This window comes from Chiloscyllium punctatum, chromosome 40 (genome assembly GCF_047496795.1).
Source record: "Chiloscyllium punctatum isolate Juve2018m chromosome 40, sChiPun1.3, whole genome shotgun sequence".
Lineage (NCBI taxonomy): Eukaryota > Metazoa > Chordata > Chondrichthyes > Orectolobiformes > Hemiscylliidae > Chiloscyllium > Chiloscyllium punctatum.
Window position 1 is genome coordinate 26437945 of NC_092778.1, and position 23984 is coordinate 26461928.

A 23984-nucleotide genomic window follows, 5' to 3' on the forward strand; every position below is an offset into this window, starting at 1 on the left:
CTAACAATTGGTAGTGATAGCAAAGCCATATGATAACAAGGTGTGTTGGGGCTGGGGTAAGGACATGGGAAAAGATGTCTCAAGACCCATAATTGTTGAAATTGATATTGAGTTCAGAAGGCTATACAGGTCCCGAGCGGAAAATTTGGTAATGTTCTTCCAACTTGCGCTGAACTTCACGAGAGCTTTTTTTGTGGACTGAATGTAGGTGTCCTGCGAAGCGGTCACCCAGTCTTCCTTCAGGTCAAAGAGGTGGCCATGGGTACCTGCATGGGCCCCAATTATGCTTGTCTTTTTGAAGGGTATGTGGAACAATCCTTTTTCCAGTCCTATTCTGACCCCAGGTAGAATTGGGGCGCACACTGAGGGGGTGGGGGGGGGGGGGGGGGGGGGTTGGGGGGAGGGTGGGTAGGGATCACCAGTTCATAAAAGGTAAGTCACCATTATAGACCATTGTTTAATGTTCCATGATGGGGTCATGGCCCGGGGAGATAGGAGGAGGTATTTCAGAGCTGGTGCTCAGCTTCTTCAATGTGGAGGTCAGTTCAGCAAACAGCAGTACCACCCTTGACAGCAGGCTTAATTATAAAGTCAGGGTTGGATCTGAGAGTATGGAGGGCTGATGAAGGGCTTTTGCCCGAAATGTCGATTTTCATGCTCCTTGGATGTGGCCTGACCTGCTGTGCTTTTCCAGCACCACTCTAATCCAAACTCGGGTTTCCAGCATCTGCAGTCCTTGTTTTTACCTCTGAGAGCACGGAGTGCAGTCATTTCACAGGGACGTATATTGGAATGATTAAGGGGGGGGGTTAGAGAAATTGAGGCGATCGATATAATGTCAACAGTTCGCCTTGAACAGGTGGAGATTTTGAATCATTCTGAACATGAATGATTTTCAATTCAAATGTGAATCAAATTGAATCTGAATTTGTGCCTAAGTAACCACAACAAGGACAGACCGCCACTGCTTGCCGCCCCCCGTTCTGGTCCTCACCTTCCACCCCACGAACCTCTGCATAAATCGCATGATCGCCGACATTTCTGCCACTTACAAACGGACCCCACCACCACCAGGGATACATTTCCCTCCCCACCCCTATCTGCAAAGACCGTTCCCTCTGCGGCTACCTGGTCAGGTCCACACCCACTAACAACTCACCCTCCCCTCCTGGCACCTTCCCCTGCCACCGCAGGAAAAATTACAAAACCTGCGCCCATACCTCCCCCTCACATCCATCAAAGTTTCACCTGCACATCCACCAAAGTCATTTACTGTATCCACTGCTCCCGATGCGCTTCAGGGAACATCTCCGGGACACTGCACCAATCAACCCAATGCCCCGTGGCTGAACATTTCAACTCCCCCTCCCACTCTGCCAAGGACATGTAGGTCCTAGATCTCCTCCATCGCCACTCCCTCACTACCCGACGCCTGGAGGAAGAATGCCTTATCTTCCGCCTCAGGACCCTTCAGCCCCCAGGGCATCAATGTGGACTTCACCAGTTTCCTCATTTCCCCTCCCCCCCCCACCTTACCCCAGTTCCAACCTTCCAGCTCAGCACTGTCCCCATGACCTGTCCTACCCATCAATCCTCCTCACTTTTCTTCCCCTAAACCCACTTCCTCTCCCTCTCGTCTAGCCACGACCCCTTACTCCCTAACTTCCCGCTACCCCAACCCCAAAAAGTATCGTTCCTTGACATTTCTCGCCCTCCACCGGATGTTTTCTTAAATTTGATCCGTTCCCCCGCCCCTATCTGCTTATTACGTCACGGGCTGGGCTGCGCGGAGCACTTTCCGGCGGATGTCGATGTGACGTCAACGCGGCCCGGTTTTTTGTGTTGGGGGAAGGGCTCAGTTCAGGTTCAGCGGCGGGGACGGGTGCCACTGGCATGGCGTCCGGCAGCAGCGCCCGGGAGTCGGGCCCGTCGGGGGCTGACAAGACCTGCGTGCTGTGCTGCCAGGAGCTGGAGATCTTCGCCGTGGGCAAGTGTGACCACCCAGTGTGTTACCGCTGCTCCACCAAGATGCGGGCCTTGTGTGGCCAGAGGTACTGCGCTGTCTGTCGGCTCGAACTCGACAAGGTGAGGCTGTGGCGGTGGCGGTATCCGAGCGGGCACCGACTGGGCTCTGTGGTTCATAACCGGGGCTCTGATCACTTCGGCCGACGGACCAGTCAGTCAGTGAGGAGGCGTTGACGTTACCGCAAGGACACAGCGGCTTTTCCTGGAATTTGGGGGGGGTGGGGAAAGGAGTATGAGAGCCGGGAGATAAGAGGGAAAAGGTGGCTAGAGAACGGGACGTGGGTGTTGGGTAGTCTGTCTTTGGGGGTGGGAGGACTGTCCTGGCTGTGGGCCATCGGTCATTTGGTTCCTCTCGGTGGAAGTGTGTGCGATGCACTGTGACTGTGAACCTCCGCCTGGGGCTGTTGGTACTTGGTTTTAGGATTCTCCTCATCGGAAAGGGATAGCATTTGTAATATGCAGTTTCCACTCCTGGCGATGGGAATCTGAGAAGTTCAGTTTGATTTCGCAGGTTGTTGGAAACGATCATCTATCGGGAAGGGTGGGGCTCTTTGTTAGAAATTAGTCAAACAGCTCTAATCTAGTGTTTCCTTTGGCTGCTTTGAATTTCTACAGTTGTCTTTAAATCAGTACGATGCTCAAAGTTGTCCTCAAAGATTTAATGGCGACTTTGCGAATTAGTCTTGAACTTTGGATTTTTGTAGTCATGTCATAGTCCAAATGCTGGAATTAGTGATGAATAAACTACTAGCGTCAAAATCCGACACTGTTGATGAAATTCACATCTGACCACATCTGTGGAGAGAAAGCAGAGTCAACGTTTTGGGTTCGTTGACTCCTTGAGAAGAGTACAAGCACTTGCTTTCTGTGGAACTGACAATGCTTAGAAATCCAAAACATTGCAGCACCTTCTGGAACTGGACTTTTGTGAATAGGAAACATAACAATATATTTTCATCAATCCTTGTTGAGCAACGCATGCTGAATTAGAAAGTGTATCTTAAAATTTGCCATTTCATGACAAACCATATGCTGGAAGTAATTTTAGAGTGGGTAAGAGTGGAGATAGAAATTTTAAAATAATTATTATGTGAAGGAATGAAATTGTAGAAGTTATCTTTCAATGCCAGAGAAATTGTTCTGCTTAAAATCACTTACGCCTGAATGGACAGGCCCTATATTTTTTGGTGTGGTTGGCATTATCCCAACCTTGCATCCTTTCATTCACCTGAATACAGTACTGACTCAACGGGATGCCTGTGTAGTAGTTTTTGAAGTAGGACAACATGGAAAACATTTGTTTACTGATTTTAATTGTCAAAAATTGTCATTCAGTTTATTGTCAAAATGAGTACTATTAAATTCACCATTATTTTTATTGCAAACCTTTGCTGTTGTGTTAGCTATTCAATATAAGTTTTGCTCATTGCTTGAATACTTTTCCTTTTGTTCCATACAGGTTGTATTTATGAAAAAAGTTGTTCCGTTTTCAACAATAGTAACACATCAGTTCCATCATGAAAAGAAATTTGATATATATATTGCTGATGGGAGGATTCATGCCCATTTTAGGTATTTGATGTTTATATTTTAAAATAAAGTGATATTATTAACACATAGAGAAATGTTTTTTTTACTAGCTTTCCTATGCTTTTATTGCTAGACTTTTATTCCAGACGTCCAGGTAATGTTCTGGGTACCTAGGTTCAAATCTGCCAAATCAAATTGTGGAATTTGAGTATAATATAAACCTGGTGTCTCATGACCATGAAATCATTGAGATGGTTAGAAAAACCCACTGATTCGCTAATATCCTTCAGGAAAGGAAACTGCCATCTTGTCTGGCCTACGTGAGTTCAGACCCATATGGTTGAATCTGAACTGTCTTCTGGGCATTAAAGCTTGCCAGTGACATCCACTTTGAGTATTTAAAAGAAAGTAAACAAATGTGGAATTTTAGCTCATTCAGACACTTGAAGGTTTTCTTCCTGGGCGTGCTGGATCATGTACAGATGAAAATTGAGTGGGTGAGGCGGGAGCTATACATGAGGAATTTTCATGTCTAATAAAATTGATGGAATTGTGCTGGTTATCTGACTGATCTCAATCCTGTTTGGTTTCTATCCCTGATGTACAGATAACTCTTGTGTAGCCAGGAATAGAAAAGTGTGCCCTATGCATTTTTGGACAAATACTAACTTATCTAATCCAACTATTCAGTGGAATAATAATTACAAACAGTGAGAGTTTTGCATAGAAACAGGCCATTCGGCACAACTCCATGCTATCTTGTAAGCTGCAGTGTAGGGTCCTCTGAATTTTTGTTGTTGAATGTCCTTCTTCCTTGTGCTGATCTTTCCCTTCTACACATCTATTTGTTTCAATCGCTTGATTCTTTTAAAATCCAGATAGTGTGGTATCCTTCAATTAAGATTGACCACTAAGGTAACTCATAGGATAACCCTTAAGCTTAGGATCAATCTAAAGAATCTTTGCCATTCCTCTGAGGCTGTCTTAGGTAAGGATAAAAGATGTGATTGTGAATCAAGGGAAGCGCTTTGTTTCTTTTTAAAGATTTAATCTAAACTCCTGCATTAACTTCTTTCTGTTGAAAGAACGATAAACTCAGAACAGACAATTCATGGTCCTGTTACAGTATTCTTTGAAATTTGTGTCGCAGGTAGACAGTGGTTAAGAATGCGTTTAGCTTGCTTGCCTTCATTGCTCAGACCTTAGAGTATAGGAATTGGGATATTATGTGAGGTTGTACAGGATATTTGTGAGCCTTCTTCTGGAATAGTGTGTGCTTCTTTGGTCACCCTCTTATAGGAAGGATGTTATTAAATTGGAGAGGGCTCATGGAGTCATAGAGATGTACAGCATGGAAAGAGACCCTTTGGTCCAACTCATCCATGCTAACCAGATATCCTAACCTAATCTAGTCCCATTTGCCAACACTTGGCCCATATCCCTCTAACTCATATACCCATCCAGATGCCTTTTAAATGTTGTAATTGTACCAGCCTCCACCACGTCCTCTGGCAGCTCATTCCATTCATGCACCATCCTCTGCATTAAATATTTGCCCCTTAGTTCCCTTTTTAATCTTTTCCCCTCTCACCCTAAACCTGGGTGCTCTTGTTCTGGACTCTCCTAGCCCAAGGAAAATACCTTTTTCTGTTTCTTATCCATGTCCTGCATGATTTTATAAACTTCTATAAGGTCACCCCTCCATCTCTATTGCTCCAGGGGAAACAGCCCCAGCCTATCCCTATAGCTCAAATCCACCAACCTTGGCAACATCCTTGTACCCTTTCAGGTTTCACAAAATCATCCTTTATAGGAATGAGATCAGAATTGCACGCTCAGAAGATTTACCAGTTTGCTGCTGGGAGTGGAGGCTTTAAGTTGTAAAGATGGGTTGAATAGGCTCGGACAGTTTTCGTTTGTGTGTAAGCATTCTGGGTGGGGGGGGTGTGGGGAGTGGTGGTGAGGGGGTTGACTTTGCATGTGTGGAATAAACTGTCAGAGGAAGTGGTGGATGCAGGTATAGGTAAAACATTTAAAAGATATTTGGAAGTACGTAAATTGGAAAGGTGTTGAGGGATATAGGCCAACCGCAAGCAAGTGGAATTAGTGTACTTTGGGAAATGACCAGTGTGGACTCGTTAGACTAAAGGATCTATTTCCATGCTGTATGATTCTATGACTCTAGTGTTCTAGATGAAAGGGTTCAGAAAAGATTTAGAAGATGTTACCAGGATTGGAGGATTTGAGCTAAAGGAAGAGGTTGAATAGGCTGGGCTGGCTTCCCTGGAATGTCGGAGGCTGAGGGGTGACCTTTTATAGAGGTTTATAAAATCGTGAGAAGCGTGGATAGGATAAATAGTTTTTTTTCCTGGGGTGGGGGAGTCCAGAACTAGAGGACAAAGGTTTAGGGTGAGGGGGGATCTCAAGGGCAACTTTTTTCATGCAGAAGGTGGTATTTGTAGTGAGTTGCCTGAGGAAGTGGTGGAGGCTAGTATGATTGCAATGTTTAAAAGGTATCTGGATAGATATATGAATAGTAATGGTTTGAACGGATATGGTCTGGGTCCTGGCAAGTGAGACTAGATTCAGTTGGGATATCTGGTCGGCATGGGCGAGTTGGACAGAAGGGTCTGTTTCCCGTGCTGTACATCTCTGACTCTGAGGCCTGGCTAAAGCCATGTAATTGCACCAAAATCCAACTCCTTTAAACAAACCAATGCAATTCTGGCAGTACTTATGGAGAGAGAAAAACAATTCATGTTTGAGTCTGGTGTAGAGCTTCCTCAGTTTTGAAGTCATATCGGACTCTAAAGGTTAACTCTTTCTCTCTTCGCTGATGTTTCCAGATCTACTGAGTTTATCCAGCGTTTAGTGCCAGTTTCAGATTGCCAGCACCCTCAGTCACCTTCCCCTTTACGTAAAGATTAACCTACTATTTGTCATCTTGTGACAATTCAAGTTTCTATTATTTGTGGCTAAGGTCCCAAGCCCTCTGAATACAAGTTTGCAAGCTGTCAGAGAAGCTTTGTTCCCATTCTCACATATTGCATGTTTTGAGAATTAGTTTGTAAGTATGCTTACTTCCACTGTAAAGGCAATTGTACGATATACTCCTGTTCATGTTTCTGATAAGGAAGCAACTTTAAAATCTTAAACTCTGTTTTTGGTGATTATAGAATGGATAACTCAATATCTAAACTTTTTTTTTCACGGCTTAAAATGATTTTGATTATTTGTACTATTTAGCTTATTGAATTACCACCTTGAAAATCTATGAATCTTCATTTAAAAGATTGATAAACACTACCTGCATAAGGTTTAAGTGTAAAGTAAATTGCGTTTACAGGCTTTTGGGACATTATGAATGAAAAAACTACCTCCCTCTATTCTCATTTGCATCTTTGTATTCTTGATCGCAATGTGATGATGTATCTTAATTTAAGTAATTTAATATATTTAACATATTTTTGTCAAACAGTAAATCTATGCAAGTCCTAAAACAAAGTAAAAATAATATATGGTGGATGCTAGAAATCTACAGTAAAAACAGGAAAATACCAATAGATTGAGTCATATAGCTGTACAGCATGGAAGTAGACCCTTTCATCCAACTCATCCATGCCAACTAGATATCCTGAATTAATCTAGTCCCACTTGCTAACATTTGGCTTGTATCCCTGTAAACTCTTTGTATTCAAATATCCATCCTGATGCCTTTTAACTGTTGTAATTGTACTAACCTCCACCACTTCCTCTGGAAGGTCGTTCCATACACTTACCATTCTCTGTATGAAAACATTGTCCCTTGGGTCCCTTTTTAAATCTTTTCCCCTCTCACCTTGAACCTGTGCCCTCTGGCAGTGAACTGCAGGATGATATCGATAAACTGGCCAATTTGGCCACAGAGTGACAGACTGAATTCAATTTGGAAAAGGGTGAGGTAGTGCACTTTTGGAAGACTAATGAAGCAAGGGATTACATTTATGAATGTTAGCACACTGGAAAGTACTAAACACCACAGGGACCTTGTGCTGATCTATAGACCTTTTGAAGGCAACAGGGCAGGTAGGTAAGATGGCTAAGAAGATATATGGGATACTTCACTTTGTTACCCAAGGCATGGAATACAATGGCAAGGAGAATATGCTGGGACGACATAAATTGCTGGTTAGGCCACAACTGGAGTATTACATGCAGTTCTGGTGGTGATGTGCTTGTACTAAAGATGTGCAGAGAAGATTTGTCAGGATGCGAGGATAGTGGGTCTGAGCTATGAAGAAACATAGAATCATTGTCCCAATCTATCCAATGAATGTGGGACTGGCAGAGTGGAAAGTGAGGACAAGGGAACCCCATCATTGTGTAGTGAAGGTGTGGAGATGCTGGTGTTGGACTGAGGTAGACAGTCAGAAGTCTCATGTCACCAGGCTATAGTCCAATAGGTTTATTTGAAATCACAAGCTTTCAGAGCGCTGCTCCTTCATCAGGTTCCCAGAATATTACCTGGACCAGTAATCCAATACCAAAGACCATCAACTCTTCTGCTTGCAACTTAGGCATTGCCTTGAATGAACTAAGACCCTGTACTATAGATCTGAATTTGGCACTGAAACTTACAATTGGTGTTAGGATTTATGATAAGTTTAGTCAAAGTAAGTAGTCTTGCAGGAATTGAGTGTTTTGTGGAGTAAATTCTAAAATTGTGGTTATGCCTTACTATTATTTAGTTCTTCAGAATGCTGAACGTAAGTATACATTTCAAGAAACAGAATAAAACTAAGTTACAAACTCCCTTTCAGGCTTTTTAATAATCTTGAAATTTCCAAAATTTTCATTAGGAAGCTTCTGCAACATGACTGCCCTGTATGTTCTGAGTCAAGACCATTTAATACTTTTGAAGACCTAGAACATCACATGAGAAAGCAGCATGAGATGTTCAGCTGTAAGCTTTGTGTAAGACACCTCCAGGTAGGTTATCTGACTCCAATTCGAGAAATTGGTTTTCTAATGATATCAGTTATGCAGACTTATTTGGTTCTACATGTTATATTTTATTTAGTAGAGATCAGTTTGCAAAAGAATGTTTTTAATATTTCAGTTAGTAGATCTGGGATGTAGCAGACCTTATTATAAAAGTGTAATATTGATTATTATATTCAAGCTTTCAGAATGTGGCCTACTTTATTTTTCAGTAATAAATGGTACTCGTACTATCCAGAATTAGAAAATGAAACATTTTTGTTATATCTCCGAATTGTTGTAAAACTTTGCTTAATTGTATTCATCTTCATAGTCAAACACCATAGAAACAGACCCTTCAGTGCAACCAGTCCATGCCGAACATAATCCCAAACTAAACTACTGGCCCTTAATCCTCCCAAACCTTTCCAATCCATGTATTTAAATGTTGTAATTGTACTCGCATCCACCACTTCCTCAGGAAGTTCATTAGACAACGCACGCGCACGTGTAAAACGTTTGCCCCTCGTATCTTTTTTTAAAAAATCTCTCTTCTCTCACTTTTAAATATGTGCCCCTTCTATGGAAAAGACACCTACCATTACCCCTATCTATACCCCTCATGATTTTATAAATTTCTATCAGGACACCTCTCCACCTCCTATGCTCCAATGAGAAAAGTCCCAACCTTTCTTTACGACTCAAACTTTCCAGATCCAGTAACATTCTGGTAAATCTCTTCTGACCCCTCTCCAGCTTAATAGTATCCTTCCTATAACTGGGTGACCAGAACTGGACGTAGTCGGAGTGGGGCCATTCGGCGCAACCACTTTGCCGCAAGCGATTTGGTGCAGAACTGTTTTTGTAGTTATTCAGTAGTAGTTATTAAACTAATATTAAATTATTGAAATATATTAAAATAAAACATAAAATAAAACCTGTTAAAATGCCATCAACAATTTTGTATTTGCCTTACTACTTTCTTTTTATTTTCTTTTTAACATTTTTGCTAAAGAGAATAAACATTTTTTTACAAGCATTAATGAAAGCAATTTAACTAAGCCTGAAAAGGAATCAATAAGAGCTGCACCGAACCGCTCATGCCGGAATGGGTTGCACTGAATCGCTCACGCCAAAGTGGCTGTGCTGAATGGTCCTACACCTAAACGTAGTACTGCAGAAGAGGTCTCAATGTCCTGTACAACCTCAACCTGACTTCCCAACTCCTATGCTCAAAAGCCTGAGCAATGAAGTCAAGCATGATAAACACTGTTTTAGCCACCCAGCAAATATATGATTGCAAATTTCAAGGTTTAGGTCCTCCTATTCTAAACATTTCCCAAGGCCCTACCAATAAATGTATAATCCTGTTGTACCGAAGTAAAAAGCTTGCATTTATCCAGATTGAGCTCCATCTGCTGTTTTTCAGCCATTGACTCATTTGATCAAGATCTGTTCGTAATCTTAGCAATGCCATCCATTTTAGTGTCATCCACAAACTTACTAACTATGCCTTTTATACAAATCTTTTGTATAAGTGGCAAACAAAAGAGGACCTGCAATATGCTAGAAACATTCTTTTTAAAAAGACATATCCTGTGATGGAAGCCAGCTCCAAAATTTATTTGAATAAAACAAAGAACTATGGTTACTGGACATCTGAAACACACAACTAGAAGTTGTTGAAGAAATTCTACAATCCTGACAGTGTCTGTAGAGAGGAAACAAAATATCTCCGAAAGAGGACCACTGTTCAGTGGCAGATGGAATTCAATTTGTATAAATCAGAGATGGTGCACTTGGATAGGATAAATCGGGAAAGGGGTGATGAACTACTACATGATGAACAGTGGGACCCTTGGCGTGACTGAGGTGTCTGACCTTTGTGTGCATGTTTAAACATCCCTTTAGGTTTGAGGACAGGCACGTACATGTGGTTCGGAAGGTAATGGTAGACTTGCTCTTATTAGTTCCGAGGCACAGAGTTTAAGGCTTATGCTGAAACGGTGAAAAATATTGGTTTGGTCACAGCTAGAGCATGGTGTGCAGTTCTAGAATCTAAGGTTGGGAGGAGTGCGATAGCACTGGAGAGAGTGCCCAGGAGATTTATCAGTATGTTTCCTGGGCTGGAGAGTTTGTTAGTCATGGAGACCTACGGTATGGAGACAGGCCCTTCAATCCAAACTGGTCTGTACCAATCAAAATGCCCATCCACGCAAACTCCATTGGCCTGCACTTGGCCCATATTCTTCCAAGCCTTTCTTATCCATGTATTTGTACAAATGCATTTTAAATGTTGTTAATGTACCTGCCTCAACCACTGCTGCTGGCAGCTCTTTCCGTATGTGTACCACCCTCTGTTTTTAAAAAAAGAAATTTGTCCCTCAGGTTCCCTTTTATTCTTTTCCCTCTGGCCTTAAACTGATGCTGTCTCCCTTTAGCCCTTGATTCCTCAACCCTGGGAAAAAGAGTGAGTGCATTCACGCTATCCATGCCTCTCATGACCTAATACACCTTGATAAGGTACCCCCTCAATCTCCTGTGCTCTAAAGAAAGTTCTAGTTTGTCCAACCTTTCTGTATAACTCAGACGTTTCTCTATAACTGAGTCCAGGCCACATCCTTGTAAATTTTTTCTGCACTCTTTTAATAACATCCCTTCCAAGAGCAAGGTGACCAAACCTGAGCACGCTACAACAAGTGCGGCTTCTCCAATGTCCTGTATATTCGCAACATAACTTCCCAACCTCTCTACTCAATGCCCTGACAGATGGAGGCCAGTGTACCATAAGCCTCCTTCACTGCCCCGTCTAACTGTGACTTCACTTTCAGAGAACCTTGACCTGAACTCCAAGGTCCCTCTGCTTCACTACAATCCTTAAGGCCCTACCATTCACCATGAAACTCCTATCTTGATTTGATGTTCCAAAATGCAAGACCTCACTCTTATCTATATTAAACTCCATTTCCAATTTCTCAGCCTACTTCCACAGCTGATCAAGGTCTTGCTGCAATTTCTGACAATCTTCCTCACTATCAATGATACTGCCTATTTTAGTGTAATTTGCGCATTTACTAATCATGCCTTGTACATTCTCATCCAAATCATTTGATGTAGGTAACAGACAGCAATGGCCTAGCACTGATCCATGAAGCACTCCATTGGTCACAGGCCTCTAGTTTGACAAGCATCCTTCCACTATTCCTCTCTGCTTCCTACCATCAAGCCAATTGTGTATCCAATTTGCCAGCTCCCCCTGGATTTCATGCAATCTAACCTTCCAGAGAAGTGTACCATGTGGAACCTTACCAAAGGCCTTACTGAAATCCATGTAGGCTACATCTACTGCCCTGCCCTCATTAACCTTCCTGTTCATTTCATCAAAGAACTCTAACAAATTTGTGAGGCATGATCTCCCACGCACAAAGCCTTGCTGACTATTCCTAATCAAACCCTCTTTCCAAATGCTTATCTCTCAAAATCTTCTCAAGTAACCATAGATGTTAGGCTTACTGGTCTGTGTAGTTTCCAGGTTTTTATTTGCAGTCCATCATGAGCAAGGAGGCAACATTCGCTCGCTTCCAGGACTTCACTCGTGGCCAAAAATGATGCAAAAATATCAGCTAGGGCCCTGCAATTTCTTCTCTAGCCTCTTAGTGTTCCTGGATATATCTAGTCATGACCAGGAGATTTATCCACCTTCGTATATTCTAATATGTCCTGCACCACCTCTACTGTGATACAGACTGTCCCCAAGATATGCCCACTAACTTCCCAAGTCTTTATATCTTTCTCTGTGGTAAACACAGGAGAAATATTCTGAGGACCATGCCAATGTCCTGCAGTTCCACACATACATGTCCACTATCATCCTTGAGGGGTCCAATTCTTTCTCTAATTATTCTTTTTCCTTTAATATACTTGAAGAACCTCTTTGGATTCATCTTAATCTTCTCAGCCAAGGCTATCTCATGCCCCCTTTTCATTCTCCTGACATCCTCCTTCAGTGAACTCCTCTATCCCCTATATACCTCCAGGGATTCCCTTTGATCCCAGCTGCCTGTATCTGAGCCATGTCTCCTTTTTTTCTGGTCAGACCCTCAATATCTCGTCAACCAGGGTTCCTTATTCCTAGGCGAAAGCAAGGACTGCAGTCGCTGGAGATTAGAGTGGTGCTGGAAATGCACAGCAGGTCAGGCAGCATTCGAGGAGCAGGAAAATTGTGTTTCGGGCAAGAGCCCTTCATCGGGAATCTGTTCCTTATTCCTGTCAATCTTGCCCTTCACCCTCACAAGAACATATAGACCTTGAAGTTTAGCTATCTCACTTTTAAAGGCCACCCTCTTGCAGGAGGTCCCTTTGCCTGCAAACAAACGACTCCAATCAACCGCTACAATATCCTGTCTAATTTCATCAAAGCTCGCCTTGCCCTTCTGAAGAGAGGTTGGAGCAGAGAAGATTGGGAGGGGACATGATTGAGATGAATAAAACTTTGAGGGACATAGGGTAGATATGAAGAAACCTTTCTATTGTTGGAGAGGTCAGTGGCAACAGTCATAGATTTAAGGTAGAGGGCAGTAAAGGAAAAGTGAGGAAAGCATTTTCACTCAGGTGATGTGGATTTGGCACTCAAAGCCTGTAAGGGTAGAGGAGGCAGAAAATCTACTAACGTTTAAATATTTAGATGTGCATTTGTAATGCCAAGGCTCTGGATCAAGTGCCAGAAAATGGGATTAGAATTGTTATCATATTTTTTGACTGGCATTGGTGTGATGTACCAAAGGGCCTTTTTCTCTTGTGTGGATGTACTCTACAATTCAGTATTTACCCCTTTTTCAATTTCTTCCAATTACCCTACCACTATAGTTAACAACCCTTTTAAACTCTTCCCTTAGCGTTGACAACAGAGTTATATTGCCTTCGTGAGTTTAGTCCCTTTCCTGTAAGCAACGATGACTAATGTAGAATGTTTCGTACAACCCATTCTATCACCTTTGTCTGGAGACAATTCTTGCCTGATGTCTCATTAGACGATGCATCTTGTGCTTAACTTTTTTAACTCCTTATTAACTGGACCTCTGCATCAAGGTACTTGAGTTCTGAGGGCTCTGTCGGATGAGTTGTTTTGAATATGAAAGATCGTTGGTTCAGATACAATTTTGCTGACATTCCAGATGTTTTGCTTTGCCTCACTATAGCAGTTGCCTTTTATTTGCTGCAATACAGAACAACATTAGACCATTGCAATTAAGCTTTCATATAATTTTTTCTCTTCAGATTTTTACCTATGAGCGCAAGTGGTATAATCGGAAAGATCTTGCGCGCCATCGAATGCACGGTGACCCAGATGATACTTCACATCGTGGGCATCCTTTGTGCAAGTTCTGTGATGATCGCTATCTGGATAATGATGAACTGTTGAAACATTTAAGAAGGGACCACTATTTCTGTCACTTCTGTGATTCTGATGGTGCTCAAGAATATTATAGGTGAGTGGAGAAAGACCACCTAGTTTTAGTAGCTCTTCGACAACGTTTAAAGGGCATTTGGACAAACACACGGACACAAAGGTTTAGAAGGGTATGGGCCAAATATAGGGAAATGGAGTTAGTGTGTGGACGTTTTGCTTGGCATGTGGAAGAGTGTGGTGCGGAAAAAGCACAGCCGGTCAGGCAGCATCCTAGGAGCAGGAGAATTGACGTTTCGAACGTAATCTCTTCATCCAACTCTGATTTTTCAGCATCTGAATTTACTCCCATTTTGAATGGCATGGGCCAGTTTGGACTGAAGGGCCTGTCTCTGTGCTGACAACAGCCATTGTTGTACAGAAAATAAATCTTATCAAACCTCCTTGGTGCAGATGGTTTGGATGGTGCCGTTTCTTCAGGTGTGTTCAGGAGGGTTTCCTTACTCCGTATGTAGACAGGCTGAGGAGGGGAGAGGCCATTTTGGATTTGGTGCTCTGCAATGAGCCAGGACAGGTGTCAGATCTCGGTGGGAGAATGCTTTGGTGACAGTGACAACAACTGCCTCCCATTTATCATAGCCTTGGAGAGGGAAAGGAGCACTTACCAGGGGAAGATATTTAATTGGGGAAAGGGAAATTATGACGTTATCAGACAGGAGTTGGCAAGTACAGATTGGGAGCAATTTTTCCATGGAAAAGGCACAACAGACATGTGGAGACTGCTCCTTAAACAGTTGTTGCGAGTGATGCACAAATTTGTTCCCCTGAGACTGCAGGAAGGGGTAAGATTAAGGAGCCTTGGATGCTGAGAACATAGGAGATTCTTATCAAAAGAAAGAAGGCAGCTTACATAAGGCAGAGGAAGGAAGGATCTAGCACAGCCTTAGAGGATTACAGGCTTGCTAGAAAGGAGGTCAGAGATGGGCTGAGGAGAGCCAAGAGGGAGGCTTGGCAGGAAGGATTAGGAAGAACCCAAAGGCATTTTATTTATACGTGAGGAATAAGAGAATGATCAGGTAGAAGGTAGGGCCGATCAGGTATAGCGTAGGGAACTTGAGTCGAGTCTGAGCAGATAGGGGAAGCCCTAAATGAGTTTTTTGCTTCGGTTTTCACAAAGGAAAGGAAACTTGTTGTGAATGAGAACTTTTGAGGAGCTGGGATACAAGCTTGAACAGATCAGGATTAATGAAGTTGATGTGCTGAAATTTTGGCAAACATTAAGATTAAGTCCCCAGAGCCAGACCAGAATTATCCTAGGTTGCTCTGGGAAGCGAGAAAGGTTGCTAAGCTGCTGGTGAAGATCTTTGCTTCCTCACTCTCCACGGGAGTCATACCGGAGGATTGGAGGGAGGCGAAAGTTCCACTTTTCAAGAAGGGGAATGGGGAAATCCCTGGCAGTTACAGACCAAGTCAGTCTTGCATCTGTGGTCAGCAAGGTTTTGGAAAGAATTCTGAGGAATAGGATTTATGACTATTTGGAAAAGCATCTCGTGATTAAAGGCAGTCAGCATAGCTTTGTGAGGAGCAAATCTTATTGAGTTCTTTTGAGGAGGTGACTCGACAGGTCAGTGAAGGTTGAGCAGTGGATGTGGTGTATATGGACTTCAGGAAGGCATTTGATAAGGTTCCCCACAGTAGGCTCATTCATAAAGTCAGGAGGTATGGGATAAAGGGAGACTTGACGATCTGGATTCAGAATTGGTTGGCTGACAGAAGGCAGAGAGTGGTTATCGATGGAAAGTATTCTGCCTGGAAATCTGTGTTGAATGGGGTCCTGCAGGGCTCTGTTCTTAGGCTTCTGCTCTTTGTAGTTTTAACAATGACTTGTTTGAGGAGGTTAAGGGGTGGGTTAGTAAATTTGCAGATGACACAAATGTTCGAGGTGCCGTTGATAGTATGGAGGGCCGTTGCAGGCTGTAGTGCCACTTGGACAGGATGCAGAGCTGGGCTGAGAAATGGCAGATGGAATTCAACCTGAATAAATGTGAAGTGATGCATTTTGGAAGGTCAAACTTGAATGCTGAATATAGGATTAAAGACAGAATTCTTGGCAGTGTGGAGGAGTACTGGAATTTTGGTGTTCAAGTGCATAGATCCTTCCAACGTGCCACCCAAGTGGATAGGGTTGTTTTGCCTTTCATTAATGGAGGGATAGAGTTTTAAGAGCTGCAAGGTTTTGCTGCAGCTCTAAAAGTTCCTGGTGAGACCCCACTTGGAATATTGTGTCCAGTTCTGGTTGCCCTATTATAGGAAAGATAGGGAGGCTTTGGAGAGGTTGCAAAGAAAGTTTTCCAGGATGCTGCCTGGACTGGAGGGCTTGCCTCATGAAGAGAAGTTGACTAAGCTCTGACTTTCTTCTATGGAGAGAAGGAAGAAGACAGGTGACCTGATTGAGCTATACAAGGTAATGAGAGGCCTGGATAGAGTCAATAGCCAGAGACTTTTCCCCAGGGCAGGATTGACTTGCACAAAGGGTCATAGTTTTAAGATATTAGGAGAAAGGTATAGAGGAGATGTCAGAGGTAGGTTCTTTACAGAGTTGTGAATGCATGGAATGCTTTGCCAGTGGTGGTGGGCGCAGAGTTATTAGGGGCATTTAAGTGACTGCTGGAAATGCGCATGGACAGCAGTGAATTGAGGAGTGCATAGGTTAGGTTATTTTATTTTAGATTAGGAATAATCGTTGGCACAACATCGTGGGCCCAAGGGCCTGTTCTGTGCTGTACTTTTCTATGTTCTATGGCAGACTTAAACACGAAGGGTAAATTACCAAGCTATTGTAATCCAAAGTGACGACATACCATGACTGAATCTGCTGCTGTTCATCAGTTGTGTTTGCACAAGATTTCATTCCACTTCAAACCTTGAAGTTAAACATTTTCATTTTTATTCCTAATTTTCTGCTGTTTTACTGGTCTGATTGTAAAGTGAAAGGAGTGTTGGATGGCGGAGGGAAAGAATTGGGGTGGCATCATGAATTCAGTCTGTCTTCCTTTTGAAGAAGCTCTCATTCAAATCTCTAGTGAACAGTTGATGGTCAAAAGTGTAGGCGTTCTTTTTTTATCCCCAAGTTCCATTTTCTTGGAGGCCAATTATGAAATGCTTTGCTATTATCACTCTGAATATTTCTGGAATACTTCTGATTTATACAATTATGATCTAAAATGTTCACTTGACTATTGGTAACATTAACTAAAACTATTCCAATTTCTTTTATTGTAGTGATTATGATTATCTTCGTGATCATTTCCGTGAGAAGCACTATCTGTGTGAGGAGGGGCGTTGTAACACTGAGCAATTTACACATGCTTTTCGCTCAGAAATTGATTACAAAGCACACAAAGCTACCTTTCATAGCAAAAACAGAGCAGAGGCCCGACAAAATAGACAGATAGATCTCCAATTTAACTATATTCCTCGACACCCAAGGCGAAACGAAGGTAAAAGTTATGCTGGTTTCAGTATGAATTGTATCTTGTGCTTTACTAACATTTTGTTCATCAGGAATGCAGTTTACAGCTAAATGAGAATCATTTGAAGTCATCCTGTTTGTAAAATAATTTTGTTTTCTCACCTTTTGTAATGCTTTTGTAGTTGCATTTTAAGCCCCAAGAAAGGAATTGAAGCGCCCAAGAAATTAAGACCATTGCAGGAATTTTGATATAACTGAAGGGCATGTAGTCCCTTTTTTCCTGCTATTTCCTTGTCTTTCTATAATTACTTTATCTAATTATTTCCCAAGGGGCATTAAGTGGTTTTAAGAGTGATTTGTTACAAAGTGCTTCAGTGTTTTTCATATTTTGATAAATCGTGTGGAGGAAAATAGTGTGGGGAAAAATACCTTCTAATTTTCTTCTAAATGTCATCAGAGTGTTGATTTGACAATTTGGTTAGAGTCATAGAGATGTACAGCACAGAAAAAGACACTTCGGTCCAACCCATCCATGCTGATCAGATATCCTAGCCTAATCTAGTCCCATTTGTCAGCACTTGGCCCATATCCCACTTAACTCTTCTTATTCATACACCTATCGAGATGACTTTTGAAGTTGTAATTGTACCAGCCTCCACCATTTCCTCTGGCAGCTCATTCCATATACGCACCATCCTCTGTGTGAAGAAGTTGTCCCTTAGGGGTGTCTCAAAATTTTCTCTTCTCACCTTCAATCTATGTCCTCTCATTCTGGTTTTCTCACCCCAGGGAAAAGACCTTGACTATTTATCCTAACCATGCCATAGAGATTTATAAACCTCTATAACATCACCCCTCAACCTCCGACACCCCAGGGAAAACAGCTGTAACCTGTTCAGCCTCTCCTATAGCTCAAACCCTCCAGCCCTGAGAACATCCTTGTCAATCTTTTCTGAACCCTTTCAAGTTTCACAACATCCGTCCGATAGGAGGAAGACCAGAATTGAACACAATGTTCCAAAAGTGACCTCACCATATCTTACACAGCCACAACGCGACCTTCCCACTCTTGTATTTGAGCTCTGGCCAATAAAGGAAAGCATACCAAACTATTACCCATGGTGAGGCAGCAGTGCTAACCACTGGTTAGCACTGCTGCCTCTCAGCGCCAGGGATCTGGGTTCAATTCCTGCCTCAGGCAACTGTCTGTGTGGAGTTTGCACATTCTCCCTGTGTCTGCTTGGGTTTTCTCCCACAATCCAAAGATGTGCAGTTAGGTGAATTGGCCATGCTAAATTGCCCATAGTGTTAGGTGCGTTAGACGGGTGAATGTAGGGGAATGGGTCTGGGTGGGTTTCTCTCTGGAGGTTCGGTGTGGTCTTGTTGGACCAAAGGGCCTGTTTCCGCACTGTAGGGAATCTAATCTAATCCATCCTATCAACTTTCCACTTTCAAGGAAATATGAACCTGCACTCCAAGATCTCTTTGTTCAGCAACACTTCCAGGACCTTCCCACGAAGTGTATATGTCCTGCTCTGATTTGCCTTTCCAAAATGCGGCACCTTCATTTATCTAAATTAAACTCCATCTGCTGCTCCTCAGTCCATTGGCCCAGCTGATTAAGATCCCTTTGGACTCTGAGGTAACCTTCTTCCCTATCCACTACACCAATTTTGGTCCATCTGCAAACTTACTAACTATCACAGGCCTCCAGTCTGAAAAGCAGCCCCAATCATCATCTGCCTTCAAGCCAGTTCTGTATCCAAATGGGTTCTCCCTATTTTCAATGAGATCTAACCTTGCTAACCAATCTCCCTTGTCAAAGCTTTACTCATGTTCTTGTGAATCATCCATTGCTCTGCCCTCATCAATCCCCTTTCTTATTTCTTCAAAAATCTCAATCAAGTTCATGAGGCATGATTTCCCATGTACAAAGCCATGCTGACTATCCCTATACAGTCCTCACCTTTTCAAATCTGTGTAAATCCTGTCCCTCTGGATTCCTTCCAACAACTTGAGTAACACCAATGTCAGGCTCACCGGTCTATACTTCCATGCTTTTCCTTACCATCATTCTGAAATAGTGGTACCACGTTAGCCAACCTCCAGTCTTTCGGCACCTCACCTGTGACTATCGATGATACAAGTATCTGAGCAAAGGGCCCAGCAATCACTTCCCTAACTTCCCACAGAGTTATGGGGTACACCTGATCAGGTCCTGGGGATTTATCCGTTTTATGCATTTCAAGGCATCCAGTATCTCCTCCTTTTGTAATTTTATCATTTTCCAAGATGTCACCATCTAATTCCCCACATTCTATATCTTCCATGCCCTTCTCCACAGTAAACACTGCAAAATACTAACTTAGTATCTTCCCTATCTCCTGCCACTCCACAACTTTTATTCCTGATGAAGGGCTTTTACCCGAAACGTTGATTTCGCTGCTCGTTGGATGCTGCCTGAACTGCTGTGCTCTTCCAGCACCACTAATCCAGTATTTGATTTTCAGCATCTGCAGTCATTGTTTTTACCTTGATCTTTGAGGAGACCTATTTCCTACCTAGTTACCTTTTGGCCTTCAGTTTATAAAATGCCTTTGGATTTTTTTAACCCTATTTGCTAAAGAACTTTTCTTGACTGTCATTGTTTTTTCAGAATTTAATGTTAGACTCTACTTAAATTTGTCTCTGTTTAGTTCCAATTTTCGTGAATCATGATTTCATCCTTTCACTTGGGTGATATGCATGTCTCAGTGATATTTTTGTCGTGATGTTGAGTGCTGGCTAATACCAACACACTTTTATGAACAGTTGTTCTCAGTTGTCTCTTGATGAGAATGAGCCAATTGTTAGGGCACGCAGCCAAATCAAATCAGCCTCTCTATTCCTGTGCTTGCAACAAAGTAAAATAAAAATACTCAACGACCATCAAAGTTGATCCCAGTGGTTCCTAACCAGACAATGTGAATAATCAATAGCAGATGCCAATATAAAAAGAATTAACAATTTATTAATATAGTAGCTTTAGCAGAGCAAAGTTAATCTACAACATAATCTAATTTCTGATTTAAGCCGAATCATCCTTTTATTCTAGTCCCCCACTCTCAAAGACAGACAGACAAACTGCCACAGTTAAGGGACAAATAAAAAGGAGGAGAAAAAATCTCTACAATCCATAATGTCATCGGCATATGGAATTGTATTGTGCTTTCTGAGAACACCGATGCATTCACATAGCTTCCAGTAGACTCTGAAGAATATTCATTAATTCGTATAACTGAGATTCTATTTTTGACTATTAAATAACTGATAATGGGAGATTAAGCAGGAAGGTTTAAAATCTTCAAGCTGTAGCGTCAGGAGCTAAACTCCTCCTTATCCAGACTTAGTCCAAAAACCAGTTCAACCACTGCCTCCCCCTGCCAGACTGCACATCATCCTATGGGTTTCAGTTAACGTTCAATATCTCACTTGAGCATATTGTCTTGCTGAGGTAGAAGTGCCTTTTTTGTTTGGTAACAAGAATCAAGCTGCGATTACCTTGGCCTTGCCTCAAAAATAAATACTGGCTTTTTTAACACCAGTTGTTGCTCACAGTCCAAAGTTCAGCTCACAGCTCCAAACCAAAAACTTAAATTAAACAAAAACGTAGAACCTTTTATTGACTTCTATCACAGCGTTGGCCCATAAATTGCTATGACTTCCGCTTCTCCACAAATTGCTGGAAAATTTCCAATGCTCCATCATAAACCTCAACAAAATTGGAAATGAAAAATAACCTGTCACGTCATGACCCTAATTGTATGTCGTGGAATTTCTGGGTTTGTGCCACTAATATAGATGAATCTCATTACACTGGTTTAAGACTGTTAAGTTGTGTTGCAGAAATTCTGTCAGGGATGTAATTTATGGTTCTGAGAAACCACTAGCCCTTGGAAGCTCAAAGGGAGCAGGTGAATTTGGAATTCTCCGGGCAGTAAATTGCAAATGTGAAGGCCTTTAGGTTTTATTGACAATTTTTTCCTCCTTTCAAATAGTGTCCTTTTTTTTTACTTTTCAGTATTTTTTTCCACTAAGTCACCCCACTTCCTCATGCCATTATGGCCTGTTCCTTCCTCTATTCAGGAATTTTATTAGTTAAGGAGATGGAGTGTTGAACCCAACATTTGAGGTCCTAGAACACCCCATTAATGTCTCAACATTAGTAAACATGCTGCACCTCTTAAAATGTGAATTGAAGTGGCAGTTAAAAACACAAGATTTATGGCACTTACTGCAAGTAGACCTGTTCCAAGTTTTTTTTTTAAGACCATTACCTACAATAGTCTATTTTGTCCTGAAGTAGCGCTGTCAAATTGTAGCATTACACTCTTGAATAATGTGGACAGGCCAACAAGGGCCAAGACCACGTTAGATTTGGTACTAGGTAATGAACCCAGCTAGTTGTTGGGTTTGGGGGTAGGTGAGCACTTTGGTGATAGTGACCACAATTTGGTCACGTTTACTTCAGCGATGGAAAAGGATAAGGCAAGACTTATAGCTGAGGGGAAAGGCAATTAGGTAAGATTTAGGATGCGGAAGAAAACTGAAGGGTATGGGCACCCTAGAAATGTGGAGCTTATTCAAGGAACAGCTACTGTGTGTCCTTGATAAGTATGTACCTGTCAGGCAGGGAGGAAGTTGTCTAGCGTGTTGAATCTTGTCAAGAGGAAGAAGGCTTGTGTTAGGATGAGATGTGAAGCGTCACTTATGGCACTTGAGAGTTGCAAATTAGCCAGGACAGACTTAAAGAGAGAGTTAAGAGCAGCCGTTGGCGGATAGGATCAAGGAAAATCCAAAGGCTTTCTATAGGTATATCAGGAATAAAAAATGACTAGAGTAAGGTTAGGGCCAGTCAAAGATAGTAGTGGGAAATTGTGTGTGGAGTCGGAGGAGATAGGAGGAGCGCTAAATGAATATCTTTTTTTCAGTGAGAGTACTGACAAGAAATAATCTTGTCAAGGAGAATACCGAGAAATGGGCTACTAGGTTAGATAGGGTTGAGGTTCACAAGGAGAAGGTGCTAGTAATTTTGGAGAGTGTAAAAACAGATAAGTCACTGGGGCTGGATGGGATTTATCCTAGGATTCTCTGGGATGCCAGGGAGAAGGTTGCTGAGCCTTTCGCTTTGATGTTTGTCATCATTGTCCACAGGAATAGTGCCAGAAGATTGGAGGATAGCAAATATTGTTCCCATATTCAAGAGGGGGAGTAGGACAGCCCTGGTAATTAGACCAGTGAGCTTTACTTCAGTCGTGCGTAAAGTGTTGGAAAGGATTGAGAGCATTTATAATCACTTAGAGGAATAAGATGATTAGAGCTAGTCAGCATGCTTTTGAGGAAGGTAGGTTGTGCCTCACAAACGTTAAGTTCTTTTGAGAAGATGAATGAGGGTAAAGTGATTGATGTGTATATGGATTTCATTAAGGCGTTTGATAAGGTTCCCCACAGTAGGCTATTGCACAAAGTACAGATGCATGGGATTGAGGGTGACTTAGTGGTTTGGATAAGAAATTAGCTATAAGGGCGTGGTGGTTGATGGGAAATGTTCATCCTAGAGTTCAGTTACTTGTGGTGCACGTAAGGATCTGTTTTGGGTCCACTGCTCTTTTTGTTAGAGGGAAGGAGGTTTAGGGGTGACTTAATTGAGATATACAAGATTATAAGAGGGTAGGATAGGGTGGACAGTGCAAGCCTTTTCCCCTGGTGATGGCTAGCATGAGGGGGCATAGCTTTAAATTGAGGGGTGATAGATATAGGACCAATGTCAAAGGTAGTTTCTTGGTGAGTAGTAGGGGCGTGAAAGACACTGTCTGCAACAGTTGTAGACTCGCCAACTTGAAGTGGTCGTTGGATAGTTATATGAATGAAAATGGAATAGTGTAGGTTAGATTGGCTTCAGATTGGCGCAGGTCGACACAAGATCGAGCGCCGAAGAGCACTGTGCTGTTCTATGCTCTAATGTATCTCTGGGATTTCGTATTGCAGAGAGTAACAGTTGCATTTTGCATTTTACTGCAGGCATGGTGAGTGGAGATGATTATGAAGAAGTGGATAGATTGAATAGAAGGGGTGGCCAAAACAGAGGACAAAACCGCAGAGGCAGATGGAAGTACACCCGGTATGTATGATAGTTGGGAACCATTTCTGATTAAAGTTTCATCTTTCATGAAAGTCTGAGAGTAAATATACAATTTATTGCTGTCATTTTAAACATTTTTGTGAAGATCTGTAGCTTGGATTGTGGTTGGAGTTGTTGGTTGGTTCTCTGAGCCGGTTGATTTTTTTTTGTTTGTAATGACGGACGGAACCATATAAATTCTGAGCAGATCACCCCAACAGTACTTCATTCAGAGGCTGCGCTGCACAGCACTGGAGATATCCCCTAGAAGGGGGTAATTATAGCTGTCATTTCAAAGTGTTGCTGTGTTCTCTGTACACCTATGCTCAGTAGGATCACTCTGGTGCACTGCAGAAGTTCACCAAAGATGCTTATACAGTACCCTCCAAACCCACAACCACTTCTATCTAGAAAGCAGCAGCTATATGGGA

The 23984-nt window shown here is 42.3% G+C and overlaps 1 protein-coding gene across 4 annotated transcripts in view; it reads left to right on the top strand.

Moving 5' to 3' along the window:
• The first annotated feature begins 1821 nt into the window (after positions 1–1821).
• znf598 (zinc finger protein 598) overlaps positions 1822–23984 on the top strand; it is a 67381-nt gene continuing 45218 nt past the window's right edge. For 3 of the 4 annotated variants that reach the window (XR_011954926.1, XR_011954927.1, XM_072559504.1), the window contains exons 1-6: positions 1822–2085; positions 3485–3597; positions 8394–8523; positions 13792–14003; positions 17204–17421; positions 23454–23553. Coding sequence is in view for 2 of the 4 variants with exons in the window: in XM_072559504.1 (XP_072415605.1) it covers positions 1894–2085; positions 3485–3597; positions 8394–8523; positions 13792–14003; positions 17204–17421; positions 23454–23553 (965 nt within the window). In the remaining 2 variants the exon portion in view is untranslated. The remainder of the gene's footprint in view (positions 2086–3484; positions 3598–8393; positions 8524–13791; positions 14004–17203; positions 17422–23453; positions 23554–23984) is intronic. The other variant, XM_072559503.1, reaches the window with a different exon arrangement.